Source organism: Camelus ferus, chromosome 14 (assembly GCF_009834535.1).
Source record: "Camelus ferus isolate YT-003-E chromosome 14, BCGSAC_Cfer_1.0, whole genome shotgun sequence".
Lineage (NCBI taxonomy): Eukaryota > Metazoa > Chordata > Mammalia > Artiodactyla > Camelidae > Camelus > Camelus ferus.
The window spans coordinates 37,218,070-37,233,946 of NC_045709.1; the positions used below are offsets into that span (position 1 = coordinate 37,218,070).

General features: G+C 42.7%; 1 protein-coding gene across 1 annotated transcript in view; it reads left to right on the forward strand.

The window, feature by feature from the left end:
* ABCC4 (ATP binding cassette subfamily C member 4) overlaps window positions 1-15,877 on the forward strand; it is a 190,059-nt gene that overhangs the window by 24,959 nt on the left and 149,223 nt on the right. Inside the window, exons 2-3 of the mRNA XM_032496772.1 lie at window positions 13,169-13,279; window positions 13,814-13,934. Of these exons, the coding sequence (XP_032352663.1) occupies window positions 13,169-13,279; window positions 13,814-13,934 (232 nt within the window). The remainder of the gene's footprint in view (window positions 1-13,168; window positions 13,280-13,813; window positions 13,935-15,877) is intronic.

Below are 15,877 nucleotides of genomic sequence, written 5' to 3' on the forward strand. Positions count from 1 at the left end.
CACCTCCAGCTCCCTCTATGGTGGTCAGGCTGATAGCATGTGACTCAAAAGGCCCAACCTTTTAATTCAAAGTTTGATCTTTCTTCTGTGTCTAGTCCCCATCCTGAGTCATTTGTTAGCATAACCTTTCTAGGGCCCAACCATGAGTCACCATGTTAGCATAAACAGTCAGGGCCCACACTTAGATTACTTGGGAAATTCCATGATTTAGAGGAATGAGGACAAGTACCAGCCAAAGTTTTTTTCCCCTACCTTTCCAGCTTTACTGAGGTATATTGACAAAATTGTAAGACATTTTAAGTTTACAGTGTAATGGAATGTAATGACTTGTGTGTGCATTGTGGAAAGATTCCTCCCATTGAGTTAATTAATACATCCATCACTTCATGGTCATCCTTTTTTGGGGTGTGTGTGTGTGTGAAAACATTTAAGGTCTATTTTAGCAAATATCAATTAAACAATATACTTTCATCAACTATAGTCACTCTGATTTTAATTAGATTCTCAGACCTTATTCATCTTAGAGCTGAAAGTATGTACCCTCTAACCAACCTCTCTCTTTTCATCTGTGCCTCTGTCCCTGCTCCCTCCATCACAACCACTTTTCTTCTGTTTCTGTAAGTTTGACTTTTTTTTTTAAGATTTTATATGTAAATGATACCATGCAGTATTTATCTTATTTCACAAAAAAAGCGTAATGCCCTCCAGGTTCATCCATGTTGTCACAAATGACAGGATTTCCTTCTCTTTTAAGACTGTAGAATATTCCATTGTGTGTATATGTGTGTGTGTGTGTGTACATATACACATCACATTCTCTTTATCCATTTGTTTGTTGATGGACATGTAGGTTGTTTCTTTACCTTGACTACTGTGAATAATGCTGCAGTGAACATGGGAGTACAAGTATCTCTTTGAGATACAGATTTCATGTCCTTTGAAATGAAACTACTACCAGAAGTACAATTGCTGGACCACTGTATGGTAGTTCTATTTTTAACTTTTTGAGGAATCTTCATATTGTTTTCCACAGTGGCTGTACCAATTTACATTCCCATCAACACTGCGTGAGGGTTCCCTTTTCTCCACCCCCTCTCCATTTGTTTCCTGTCTTTTTGATGATAGCCATTCTAACCAGTGTGAGGTGGTAACTCAGTGTGGTTTTGGTTTGTATTTCCCTAATGACTGGTGATGTTGAGCACCTTTTCATGTGTCTGTTGGCCATCTTTATGTCTCCTTTGGAAAAATGTCTATTCAGATCCACTGCCTACTTTTTTTTTTTTTAACATTTTTTATTCAGTTATAATCATTTTACAATGTTGTGTCAAATTCCAGTGTAGAGCACAATTTTTTAGTTATACATGAACATATATATATTCATTGTCACATTTTTTTCTCTGTGACCTACCATACAATCTTGTATATATTTCCCTGTGCTATACAGTATAATCTTGTTTATCTAGTCTACATTTTGAATTCCAATCTGTCCCTTCCCACCCCCAGCCCCCTTGGCAACCACAAGTTTGTATTCTATGTCTATGAGTATTTCTGTTTTGTATTTATGCTTTTTTTTTTTTTTTAAGATTCCACATATAAGCGATCTCATATGGTATTTTTCTTTCTCTTTCTGGCTTACTTCACTTAGAATGACATTCTCCAGGAACATCCATGTTGCTGCAAATGGCGTTATGTTGTCAGTTTTTATGGCTGAATAGTATTCCATTGTATAAATATACTACATGTTTATCCAGTCCTTTGTTAATGGACATTTAGGCTGTTCCCATGTCTTGGCTATTGTAAATAGTGCTGCTATGAACATTGGGGTGCAGGTGTCATTTTGAAATAGGGTTCCTTCTGATATATGCCCAGGAGCGGGATTCCTGGGTCTTATGGTAAGTCTATTCCTCATCTTCTGAGGAATCTCCATACTGTTTTCCACAGTGGCTCTACCAAATTGCATTCCCACCAGCAATGTAGGAGGGTTCCCTTTTCTCCACAGCCTCTCCAGCATTTGTCATTTGTGGATTTTTGAATGATGTCCACTGCCTACTTTTTAATCGAGAAGTTTTTTTGCTGGTTAAGTTGTGTGATTTCTTTATATTAGATATTAACCCCTTGTTGGATATGTGATTTGCAAATACCTTCTCACATTCAGTAGGTTTCCTTTTCATTTTGACGTTGGATTGCTTTGCTGTGCAGAAGCTTTTTAGTCCCACTTGTTCATTTTTGCTTTTGTTTCTCTTGCCTTTGGATCTTAGCAACAAGAATATTGCTAAGATTGATGTCAAGGAGGTTACTAGCTACATTTTCTAGGAATTTCATGGTTTCAGGTCTTATATTGAAATCTTTATTCCATTTTGAGTTAACTTTTGTCCCTGGTGTAAGATAATGCTCTAATTTCATTCTTTTGCATGTGACTGTGCAGTTTTCCTATCACTATTGAAGAGACTGTCTTTCTTCATTGTATGTTCTTGGCTCCTTTGTTGTAAATTAACTGTCTCTATATGTGTGGGTCTATTTCTGGGCTCTTAGTTCTGTTAGGCTGATCTCTGTGTTTTTAATGCCAGTGCCATACTGTTTTAATTACTATAGCCTTGTAATATAGTTTAAAACCAGAGAATGTGATGCCTCCAGCTTTGTTGTTCTTAGGATTGCTCTGGCTGTTTGGGACCTTTTGTGGTTACATACACATTTTAGAAACATTTATTCTAGTTCTCTGAAATATGCAATTGGAATTTTGATAAAGATTGCATTGAACTGAATCTGTAGATTGCTTTGAGTAGTATGGATATTTAAAAAATATTAATTCTTTGTATCCATGAACATGGAAAATTTTCCGTTTATTTGTGTCTTCAATTTCCTTCATTGGTGTCTTACAGTATACAGGCCTTTGATTTCCTTGGGTTAAACTTATTCCTAAGTGTTTGTTCTTTTGATGCAACTGTAAATGGGATTGTTTTCTTAATATTTCTTTCTGATAGTTCATTATAAGTGTACAGAAATGGCACTGATTTCTGTAGACTGATTGTGCATAGATACTTGTATTCTTTTGATGAATTGACCCCTTTATCATTATATAATGACTTCCTTTGTCTCTTATTACAGTCTTTGGCTGGAAGTGTTTTTGTTTGTTTGTCTGTTTGTTTTTTGATGTAAGTATTGCTCCCCCTGCATTCTTTTGGTTTCCATTGGCATGGAGTATCTTTTTTCCATACCTTCATTTTCAGTTTGTGTGTGTCCTTATAAAACTGGTGTGAATCTCTTATGGACAACATATGGGTGGGTCTTGTTTTTTATCCATCCAACCACTTTGTGTCTTTTGATTGGAGAATTTGTTCTATACACATTTAAAGTAATTATAAATATGGAATTTTGCCATTTTGTTAATTGTTTTTTGGTTGTTTCTGCTTTGTTCCTTTCTTTTGCTTTCTTTGTGATTTGATTCTTTTCTGTAGTAACATACTTTGATTCCCTTATCTTTTATCTACCACAAGCTTTTGTGTTGTGGTCAATAAACAAAAGGTCTTGAGCCTTACATGATACATATTTAAAACAGTCTATTTTAAGCAGATAACTCCAAACACTCATAGAAGCTCTACCTTTTTACACTCCCACATTTTATGTTTCTGATATCACAATTTACATCATTTTACATTGTGTATATTAGGAAGTTTTAGTAAGTTTTTGTTGTTAGTTATTTTTAGTAATTTTGTCTTTCAACCTTCATACCGTAATTATGTGATTTACCCATCAGCATTATAACGTTGAGTGTTCTGAATTTAACTATATATTTACCTTTTCCAGTGGGTTTTATAGTTTCATGTTTTCCTGTTACTAATTAGCATCCATTGCAGCCTGAAGAACTCCCTTCGTTTCTTTGTAAGGCTGGTCCAGTAGTGATGAAATCTTTTGGCTTTTGTGTGTTTGGAAAACTCTTTGTCTCCTTCACTTCTGAAGGACTCATGCAGGTAGAGCATTCTTGGTTTTTTCTTTCAGCACTTTGAATATATCATGTCAGTCTCTTCTAACCTGCAAAGTTCTGCTGAAAGATCTGCCGATAGCCTTATGGAGTTTCCCTCTTATGTCACAAGTGGCTTTTCTCTTGTTGCTGTTAAGATTCTCTCCTTGTCTTTATTTTTGTATTTTACCTTGATAAGATTTTATTTTTATACTTTGTCTCTGTTTATGCGATTTTCGTTGTGTGTGTGTGTGTACAGATACTACTTTTAAACGAATACCATAGAGTTTTGATTGTCTTTGAAATGCTTTTAAAATCTGGTCATTTCTTTTAACTTTTTATTTGAAATAATTTCAAATTGACAGAAATGTTGTAACAGTCACAGAACTCCTCTATGCCCTTCACTCAGATTCCCTAATATTAGATCCTACCATATTTGCCATTTTCTCTATTCATGCATATTATTCCTTTTTTATCTGAAGTATTTGAACGTTTGAGGCTTGTAGACATGCTCCATTACCCCTAGACATTTCAGCATGTATTTCCTAAAAACAAGGACACTTACCTGCATAATCATTGTTTATCCGCCAAAAATCATAAATTATCATTAACACACTTCTGTCTAATCCTCAGACTGTGTAACTAGTTTTCCCACATTGCTGTTTTAGGCCCAGGATCATGTGTTGTATTTAGTTGTCATATCTCTTTAATGTCCTTCAATATAGAATGGCTCCACAGTGTCTCATGTCCTGGATAGTTTGGAAGAATATGTGGATCATTACTCTGTAGAATGCTCTTCAATTTGGGTTTGTCTGATGTTTCATCATAGCAGGAATTCAGTGAATCACCCAATGACCACTTGTCTCGTTACTCACGATGGTAACTTTTATCACTTGGTTAGGATGATGCTTGCCAGGTTTGTCCATTCTAAAGTTAATTACTAAACAAAACAAAACACCTTTTTAACCTCATATTCTTTGAAGGTAATATCTTAAATAAGTTTTCAACTGAAAACTTACACTGTCATTAGGATATAGTAATGCAGTTGATTTTTCTTTTTTTTTTTTTTTGGTTTGTATATTTTACATCTTACAATTCTTAGTTGGTAGTATTACTGTTGGTATTTTTGATATGTTTTGCTGGTAAGCAAAATTGCTCATGGATATAGTTTTTAATATATTTAAAATGTAAGTGTATAAAATGTAAATTATGGAATTTTTAATGTAACGCTTATGCTAATAAAGGAATTTAAGAATAAATCTGATATAGAGTTACAAATTCAGTTCATATTAAATAGCAATTAAAATTTTTTTAAAGGAGGACTTTAAGTTGCAATGTTTTTTCTTGTTTTGGCTTTCTAGAGTAAATTAGTAATCGGAAGTTGAATTTTAAACTCTGATTTCTGATTCACTTCGGTTATCTTTATGGTAGAGTGGAGGAGTTCCAGGGTTAGGACCAAGCAGAGGGAGGTGAGATGAGTGTTACTGGAGGGGGGAGTAAGGCTGGGAGATTGAATTGGATCTAGTGTACTTGAAATGTAGGAACATGGTTAATTGTATTGGTCATACCTTCTTATTGTGTCTTTCAACCAATTCCTGCCTGGTTTCCTTGCCTTCTTCAGTCTATCGCCTACAGAGCGGCTTAAAACTTGCACTAGTTCCCTTTCACCTTCAGGATAAAGTCCAAATTCTTAAGTTTGGAATATAGGCCCTTTGGTTCCCTTCTTAGCACAGAAACCCGTGCAGTTTTGAACCTGCTATCCCCAGGCAGTATGTCTTTGCAGTCTGGTTTAATTTTTCTGGAAGGTTTCTCTCCTCTTCCTCCTTGTCTTCTCCGTGAACAAAGTGACTCTCCTGGACTTGACTCAAGCTTTGTCTCTTCCTGGAAATCCTCCCTAGCCTCCCTCAAGGCTAATGGTTCCCAGGCCTGGCTGATGACCAGAGTTGTGCAGGGGGTGTTAAAAAGGCCACCAGCTGGGTTCCATCTTGACTCAGTCAGATGCATTCATTTGGGATGGGACTCCAGATACCTGTCGGTCTTTATTTTAAAACTCCCCAGTCTGAGCTGGGGATTTTGACTTAGCCAGGGTTGGGACCATTGGTATAAATACCAGACCAGGTATGCCAAGGTACACTCTATGGTGGGTTCTCAAACCTGAGCTGCCATCAGCATCACCTGGAAGACCTGGTTCCGGAAGACTGCTGGGACCCACTCTCAGAGTTTGGTTCATAGGTCGGGTAGGGCCTGAGGATTTGCATTTCTGACAAGTTAGGGGATGCAAATTTTGCTGCTCTGGGGACCACAGTTTGAGAACCTGTGCTGTACTGAAGATGGGTGGACTGGGCGATTGATCCCTTCGCCTTGCTTTGGTGGCTAAGGGACTGCTGCCACTGCCCCGTGGCTACTCTCTGAGCAATCTTTGAGGTAAAGCTTTTCCAGAAAGAAAAGAGTGGGTCAGTGGTTTTGATTCAGGAGATTTTGCTCCCCAGGCAATGTCTGAAGACATTTTTGGGTGTCACAGCTTAGGATGGGGGGATGCTCCTGGTATCCTGAGGAGAGAATCCAGGGGTGCTTGTCACTCTGTTACAAAGCAGGGGAGATCTCCCTCTAACCAAGAAGCACGCAGCCTGAAACGTGCTGAGCCTGCGAGGTTCTGCCTTAGGGTAGGTCTCTCTGTGAGATCTGTCTGCATGCCTCTCACTAGTCCTTTACCCCAGTCCCTGCTCCTGGACTCCCTGACCCAGATCACCCTAATCCCCTATGTGCCTGCCCCATGAACCTTGCCTAGGCTTGGCTCCAGGAGCCTCTTGTCATCAGGGCTGGCAGAATCTCCAGGAAAAACTAACCAATGATTAATAATTTGCCACTGCGAAAAGTGCTTTTAAAATGCGTTATTCTTTCAACAATAAATGAGTGACTTGAGTGCATGAGGACACTTGTTGAATGATTGACTGACCCTGGCTGACCCACACATTCCCTCCTCCTCATAGAGACATGTAGGGAGGGTTGTGCAAGTGAGCGTTCTCTGCCGCTGCTTCTCCACCAGCGAGTCACACGTTTACCTCATCAGCAGAGTTTTGAGTGACATGCTATGTGCCAAGCCCAGTGAACCACCACAGAAAGACTGGATCCTGCCCTCATGGAGCTCTTGTTCAAGAGGAGAGGGAGAAAAGAAATCAGTGATTTATTCTTTTCTCTCAACAAATAGATTGTCGTAAATGGGTGAAGAAAAGTTGGAAGAAGGAATGAGAGAATCGGGATTTGCTTTATTCTGGACAAAGCAGTCTAGACCTCGGGAGGCGATGATTAGCTTGAGACCTGGAAGAGAAAAGGTCCAATCATGGGGGAGAATGAGCCGGAGGTTCTGTTCCCAGCAAAGGGACAGCAGTCAGGAGCGGGGCAAGCTCTTGGGACCACAGCAGGACAGTGGGGCTGGAGATGGGTTGGGGAGCAGGGGGGCCCCGGCACGCACAACACTCCGTCAGGTGTGTAGGTGTAATTCTAGTGCAGAACAGCACGGTCTTGTACTTTGAATACATCATTTCTGGCTTCTCATAAAAGATCACGGGGAAGCCTAGTGGAGGCGGGCAGGTCAGTCAGCAGGCTCCTGCAGCTCTGAGAACCGCTGGTGACTTCGGCCTCACTAGGAGCAGCAGAGCTGCCAAGAAGAGGTTGGGGTCAGGCTGCGTTTTGGGGGTAGCAGCTGGGGGCCCAGGTGATGGGTTGGCTGGGTGGGTAAGGGGAAGGGAGGCATCAAGGGTGACAGGTTTCTGGTCTGAGCAGTGGGCTCTGTGAGGTTCACCTTCACAGAGATGGGGACAAGCAGTTTTGGTGGGAAAGCAGGTGGTCCCTTTTGGACATTAGAATGGAGATGCCTCTTAGACATTTGGGAGGAAATGACAAGAAGAAACATAACTGTAGGTGTCTGGAGTTTGGAGGAGTAGCCTGGCTGTAGACTTTAGGTGGTATTTGAGGGCACAGGAGATGGAAAGGTAAACCCCTGGGAAAGGTAGGGGGGCTCCGCTCAAGTCAGTGGCCTGCAGAGTAAATGAGAGGGTCTCAGGTGCAAGGTCACACCATCAGTGGGCATCGTAGGGGGTCTGAAAGCCCATCCTTATATGTTTAACGGAAGATAGAAATAGGTCCCAGAAGAGATGAGAACAAGAGAGTGAGCAGCTGGGGTTTCTGTTGGATGTGGAAGTGACTTGGACTGATGCTGGGAGTTGGGGTCAAGGGGAAGCCAGACCCAGCAGCTAAAGCTGCCGAAGAATAATAGGCAGAGACAGAATTTTCTGGAAGGTAGCCTGGGCCCTGGCCTTCATAGGTGTCAGAGGTCTTTACTGGTAGGTGGGGCATGGGGCCAGAAAATGGAATTGGAAACTGGAGGGCCACCCACAGGCTACAGGGAAGTCATGTCCCCAGGGGCCGAGAGCAGGGAGCTGAGGGTAGAGGGGTGTTTGCTAGTCACAGAGAGAGTTCCAGGGAGTTTGATGGGAGGCCGGGGAAAGGGGCCATATTGGGGGTGTAGAGGGAGGCTAGTGGCCTGGTTTTGGTGGAGGTGCAGGGGACTTACAGGGGAGTGGGGCGTGTGTGGCCCGTAGTGGGTCCAGAGGCTGCATGGAGAACATGCCCTTGGGCGGAGGGTTGGAGGGGGGTCAAAATAACAAACCCTTCACGGGGCACCGTTATTGGAAAACTGTGCCCACTTGATATTGAGAAAGTATAGCTGTGACGCCACTGCTTCTCCAGCTCTGTTCCCCGAGGCCCTTGAGTGAGAGGGGTGAAGGGGGCCCCTATGGAGTGTAGAAGTGTCAGCTGAAGCAGCTCCCTGCAAGCACCGCAGGTCTTTGCCAATTTTTCTGTTTGTTCAGTGTTGACTTGTTTTTGGTTTTTTTTAAAAAGCTGTACAGTTTACTAAAACTTGCAGGACGATGTGCCACTGTTTCTGTGGCTCTGTGTGCTCCCGGGGCCCCTGTGAGTCCTCCCTGCAGTGTGGGCGCCCTCACTCAGGCACACGGCTCTGCAGGGCATTTGGCCTTTACAGCAGAGGGAACAGATTGTACTGGATGTTTGACATGTCACTTCCTTCTCACTTTATGGGAAACGAGACTCAGGAATGGTGGCCAAGTGTGAGCTGCGGAAGGAGGAGGCCTTCCTCAGAAGAGACCTCAGGTGTTCCCTCACCTTCACAGTGTCCTGGGAACCGAGTTGCTCAAGGAGGGCGCAAACTCTCTAGGACACCGTCCTGCCGTCGCGTGAGCCTGGTCTGTGGTGATAGTGCTAAGTGCTAAGCTACACCAGTGCTTTTAAAACATAAGACCTCAACCCATTAGTGGGTCATTACAACAGGTGTTTCTTTTTAAAAATAATTTAAAATAATTCTTTAAAAATTATTTTAAGAAATGTGGTAAATTACATGTAACACAATGTTTACCATCTTAACCATTTTTAAGTGTACAGTCAAGTGGCTTGAGTGGCATTATACCCCTGGGCAACCATCAACACCACGCACAGAATTCTTGGGAAAACTGAAACTCTGTACCCATTACTACAATTCCCTGTCGCCCCATTTCCTCATCCTCTGGCGGTCACCATTTTACTTTCTGTCTCTAGGTTTTTGACTCTTCTGGATACGTCACATAAGTTGAATCCTATGGTATTTGTCTATCCTCAGGGTTCATCCATGTTGTAGCAGGTGTCAGAATTTCCTTTTTAAGGCTGAATAATATTTCATTGTACAAGGATACCACACTTCGTTTATCCATTCGTTGGTTACTTGGGCCGCTTCCACCTTTTGGCTGCTGTGAACAATGCTATCATCATGGTATACCATGACCTGCATTTCTTTTTTTAATGGAGTAGGATAGAATGGCAAATATCAGAGTAGAATAGAAAATACCAGCGGAAACGTGTATGTAGTGTGGGTGGACCTTCTGAGTGTTCAAGAGCATTTGGGAATCTGGATTTTTATGGGAAATTTACTTCTTTTAGCGATTATTTTTAATTTTTATTTTTTTAACATAGGTATTATTTTTTAAGATAATGTGCACCGTTATTATTACTTGTTTGTTGTAGGGATCTTGTGTGTGGGCGTCCAGTGAGTGACTTCCGGTATGAGAGGATATGTACCAAGGATTTTTGATAAGTGCTGCAGAAGCTGCCCATGGGTCCAGGGAAGGAGAGGTTTGCTGGAGAGAGGTCAGAGAGGACTCTACAAAGGGGCTAGAACTGAAGCAGGTATCGATTAAGTCGAATTTAAAAATAGGGGCAACAGGAACACTTATTGCTGGTGGGAGTGCAAAATGGCCCAGCTACTTTGGGAGACAGTTTGGCAGTTTCTCATGAAACTGAACATACTCTTATTATCTGATTCCAGCAGTTCCTCTCCTTGGCATTTACCCAAAGGAGCAGAAAACTTGACATCCACACAAAACCCTCCACACGGATGCTTATAGCAGCTTTATTCGTAATTACCAAAGCTTGGAAGCAACCAAGATGTTTTTTCATTCGTGAATGAATAAATGAACTGTGGTCCGTCCATACAATGGAATATTGTTCAATACTAAAAAGGAAAAAAAATGAGCTATCAAGCTATGAAAAGACATGGAGGGACCTTAAATGCTTATTATTCAGTGAAAGGAGCCAGTCTGAAGAGGCTACATAGTATGTGATTCCAATTATATGACATCCTGGAAAGGTGGAACTGTGGAGACAGTGAAAAGATCAGTGGTTGACAGGGGTTAGAGGGAGGGAAGGATGAGCAGGTGGAACATGGAGGATTTTCATGGTGGTGAAACGACTCTGTGATGCAATAATGATGGATATCTGTCAAAACCCATGGATGTACAGCCCCAGGAGTGAAGCCTAATGTAAACTGTAAACTTTGGTGATAATAATGTGTCAGTGTGGATTTATCAGTTGCAGCAAATGTACCACTCTGGGGGATGGTGGTAATGGGGAAGGCTGTGTGTATTTGGGGGGAAGGGGTACGTGGGAACTCTTGACTTTCTGCGCAGTGTTGCTGTGAACCTATTATGGCACTAAAAAAACAAAGTATTAAAAAGGATGAAGACCTTCTGGGGAGATAGTGCTGGGGGATAAAGGTAGTAGTGTCAGTGTGTGTTCACTGTGCCATAGGATGGCTATGAAAAAGGGTTTCTGCTGGGATAGAGGGATAGGTGACTGGAAAATCAGGTTTGGGCTACTGCAGATATGTAAGTACTTACATCAGTGATGCTTGTACTGGGGCACAAGGCTCGGCTTTGCAAGCTGCATGAGATGACATATCTTCTAAATTAACCAAAATGCACCGATGTTTATTTCCCATGGACTGATAAACTTCAAGCAGTCTGTGAGAGCCTCAGGGTAACGCACTAAATTCTATCAGTTATAGCAGCCCCCAGCGATCTTCCCCTTTGTATTAATTTTTTAAAAATTTTTTATTCTTTGGTGGGGGAGGTATCTAGGTTTATTTATTTTTAGAGGAGGTACTGGGGAGTGAACCCAGGACCTTGTGCATGCTAAGCACATGCTCTACCACTTGAGCTGTACAGCTCCCCCGACCCCCCATTCCCTTTGGAGCCAGTGTTGTGGCTGGACCGGCCCTTGTGGTGGTTATGATTGTGAGATGCGTCTCTGGAGGGTAGAGGGCACCCCTGGGGCCACACAGCGAGGTCCTGGGCAGAAGGAGAAAGAGTGCTGGGGATTGTATCTTTTTGGGGTTGTGGGTGGGGTTTCTGGAGTTTCCCAGATTCACTCTCTTTTGGTTAATTTAACACATAAGAGCAGGAATTAAAGTGCAGGAAGGGAGAAGCAAGCGTTCAGTGGGATGGTCGCTTATCAGGTCTCCTGGAGCTTTCTAAAAGGGAACTTCATGGGTGGGGTGGCCTGACTCATTTATTTTTTTTAATATCATTATTTTCTGTTAGTAATTCACTAAAAGACTTTGTTGTCAGAAGACCTAATTGCCCATCTTTTCTGTTAGTCTCCTGAGGGACAGTGGGTAAAAAGCACATCTGCTTGTGTGTGTGTGTTTGTGTGTGTGTACGTGTACTCAGAATTTAAAAAAAATTTAGTACAGTTTTAAAATGTTATTCTCCATTTGCAGTCAATACAAAATATTGGCTACCTCCCCCATGTTGTATAACACATCCTTGAGCCTGTCCTACACCCAGTAGTTTGTACCTCCCACTCCTCACCCCCTGGACTGCCCTCACTTCCCTCCTGTCCCCACCCACTGGTAACCACTAGTTTGTTCTATATCTGTGAATCTGCTTTTTTGTTGTTGTTGTTGTTGTTATGTACACTAGTTTGCTGTATTTTTGAGATTCCACATATAAGTGATATTGCACAGTACTTGCCTTTCTCTGTCTTATCTCATTTAGCACAGTGCCCTCCAAGTCCATCCACGTTGCGGACTCTTTATCTAGCTATGTAGCTGGCCTGTATTTATTCTGGACGGATGTCTTCGAAGTGGATGTCTCAGAAGCTTAATGTCAGGCACTTACAATCAAACAAGCTAATTGTCAGGTGCTTACACACACTGTCCCAACCATGGAATGAGTCATTGCTTAAAGATCCGTGTTTCCTTTTGGGGAAGAAGGATATTAAAAAGTCAAGATCTGGGTGAAGGGGGCCAAAAGGCATAAACTTCCAGTTATAAAATAAGTAAGTCATGGGGATGTGATGTCCAGCGTGGTGACCATAGCTCATCATACTGTATTGCATTTTTTTTTAATGGCAGGAGAGGAAATTTTAGGTTTATTTGTTTTTTTAAACAGAGGTACTGGGAATTGAACCCAGGACCTTGTTTGGCCGGGCATGCACTCTACCTCTGAGCTATACCCTCCCACTGGATTGCATTTTGAAAACTGCTGAGAGAGTAGACCTTAAAAGCTCTCATCAGAAGAAAAAATTGTGTATAGTAAAAACAAAAACAAGATCTGGGGGCTGAAATTCTTTGCTCCTGTTGTGTCATTGCTTCCAGGACATCTCAGTTAATAGAGTCAGGGAATATATTAAATACTTGTGTGTGTGTGTGTGTGTGTGTGTGTGTGTGTGTGTAAACCCGTCTAATTCCCCCTCATATCTGTACATATTTAAAAGGTAGACCTTTTTTTTTTTTTAACACAAAGTCCATGAATATAGGATTCTAATTAGAGATGTGTAATTTGGATATGTGTCACTTTACTTTTCTTTTACTTTTAACAGGTGGCTAAACCCCTTGTTTAAAATTGGTCACAAACGGAGATTAGAAGAAGATGACATGTACTCAGTGCTTCCAGAAGATCGCTCCAAGCACCTTGGAGAAGAGTTGCAAGGGTAAGCAGCTGGCCAGCAGTCAGGATAAGAGGAAGGAAGAGCGAGATTCTCCGTGTGGCTAATGAATGGTTTCAACTGGGTTTGCTTTCCTCTGGGTCCTTCTTCCCCTAACACTGCCAGGTCACCCCCTCAGGCTGGCCCCGGCCATGGCCTACACTGTGTTTCCAGTGCATTTTGTGGGAGGGGAGGGAGCTGGCAGCAAAGGGCCTGGATGCAGAGCTCGGTCCCTGGAGGTGGTGTGGCCAAAGGAGGTTGTCTGCCCTCTGGGGCGGCTCATGGCCCTGTGAATCCAGCAAAGCTTGGCAGCATCTTGCCTCCCAGGACTCCTTCCCTCAAGGTCTGTTTTTCTGGTGCTTAGGAGTTGGCCCTGCTTATCTTTCAGGAGCCCTGCAAGCTGTTAGCCAGCATTTGTAGGAAGAGCCACGATGTGCCCTGCAGTAAATGCCTCTCTTCCCTCTCCACCTCCCACCCCCTGGGCCCGTTTTACCCGAGATGGGCTCCCTGTTCTCCACTGTGCTTTGTTTCCCACTGCAGGTACTGGGATCAAGAAGTTTTAAGAGCCGAGAAAGACGCACGGGAGCCTTCTTTAACGAAAGCAATCATAAAGTGTTACTGGAAATCCTATTTAGTTTTGGGAATTTTTACGTTAATTGAGGTAAAAGCTTTTCCATACAGTGCATTGGTTTTCAGTGTAAGCGGATCAGTACTGCGATGGACGGGACCTGTGGGGAGAGAGGCCAGTAGTTTAAGGTCTGAGGAATCGTGACATAGCTCAGCAGTCGTCTTTATCTTTAGGATGGGAAAACACTTAAAGGACTGGACTTCTGAGCGATTACCGTTTTTCTTTTAATCCATTAAAATGCAGTGTCATGGCTGATGACACTGAAAAGACATTTTAAACCGTGTTAGGATGTTCTTGGTGCTACTAAATGATCTAAGCGCTAAGAGTGATCCTTATCCAAAAGAAGACCCTACATCCTCAAGGAATATGTGGTTTGGAAGTAAATTTGGACCCCAGCCCAGAAGAACTGAGGCATTTTATGAGTACTCAGAAACTAATTGTTAACCTGAGCAGGTCACGTCAGATAAATGCTTTTCTAAAGGCTGCAACTGATAGAGCTCGGGCCTCTCTTTCAGGAGGCTGGCTATTGGGCGGTCAGGGCAGAAATGTGGGGAGTAGAGGACCTGGCAAACGTGGGGGCTCACCCTCTAGCAGTGCTAGAAGTACTCACAGCACTAAAGGGGTCTCACACTCAGTAGTAGTGTTGGTGGCACTACTCTTACTGTAGTAATAATGTCACTTGCTGAAAAATCAGCCTTTGCACCCTGGAAAGTGAATTCAAATTCAGAGGCAGAGTTTTGGGAGCAAAGAGAAGAGCAGCTTTATTGCTTTGCCTGCAAAGGGATCACAGCAGGCTCATGCCTTAACGACTGTGAGCCCATCCTGGGGTTGGGGTCTTGAGGTTTTATAGAAAAACTGGATGGGACAGGAAAGGTGATAACAATCAGGGTGTTTTACAGGGTGCTACATTCCTCTTAACCTCTGTGTATCTTCAGGAGGAACCCCGGAGGGTCTGTCCATTCTTCTGAGATTATCAGCCTGTTATCTCCTTCCTGGAGTGTAGCCTCTGGGTTAAAGTTCTTCTCAGTAAAGAAGGAATCAGCAAACAGTTTCGCATCAGGGAAGTCAGTTTGTTAGTTTGCTTTATATTCCTTCAATAATAGAAGTGAGTACTTCTAAAATACTATGTTTTGGGAACTGCCAGGAGCACTCTGCAGTATCTCTTTGATTCCTCAGTGAAGAAGTAGGTATTATATTACAAATGAGCTTATTACAAACCGGCAGGCTTGTCCTCAGTAGCCCTAGAGGCAGTATGGGGGCCAGCAGTAGTGGTGGTGGGGGCGGCTGTAGTACGGTTGGTAATCTAGTAATACAGTAGTAAGTAGAGAAAAAATATTACGTATCGGGAGCTGCTATGAACACTTGTGTGATATCAGTTTTATTCCCTGGGCCAACTCGGTGAAGTCGTAGATATCATATTACCCCCATTTTAGGAAGGAGGACACTGAGTGCCAGGTAGTTACATAGCGTGTCTGTGGTCACACAAAGCACAAAGGACAGGCTGAGGTTCCATCTGATTTAGGATCCGGGCCATTTCAATGACTGATAGCTTGTCCAGTATCAGGAAAGCTCATCTTGAGAGTTCTGTCTTCAGGGTCTCAGACACATGCAACTTGGACTTGACCTGAGGATAATACGTAGGATGCTAAGAAGGCCCTGGAGCAGGAAGTCACATTGGGGAACGTAAGTGAGGGCAGAGTCCAGGTGACCACTTCTCCGGGCGCTGGAAGTGACTAGGGCGTTCACACTAGCAGCAGGTCGTGCTGTGTTCAGTGTACCAGGAGCCCTTTAGGAAGGCATCTTCCACCGGACACCGTCCTGGAGTATATGAGGTTGTGCCTGCCCTGGTGAGCTAAGTTCTAAACATCCATCCAGACTGTTAAAACACCATTCCAGATCAGCTCCTTTAGATGGACTACTGGGAAGGTAGTGGGTCTTGGGTGGTGACTGCGTTGATTGTGATGATTTGGGCACAG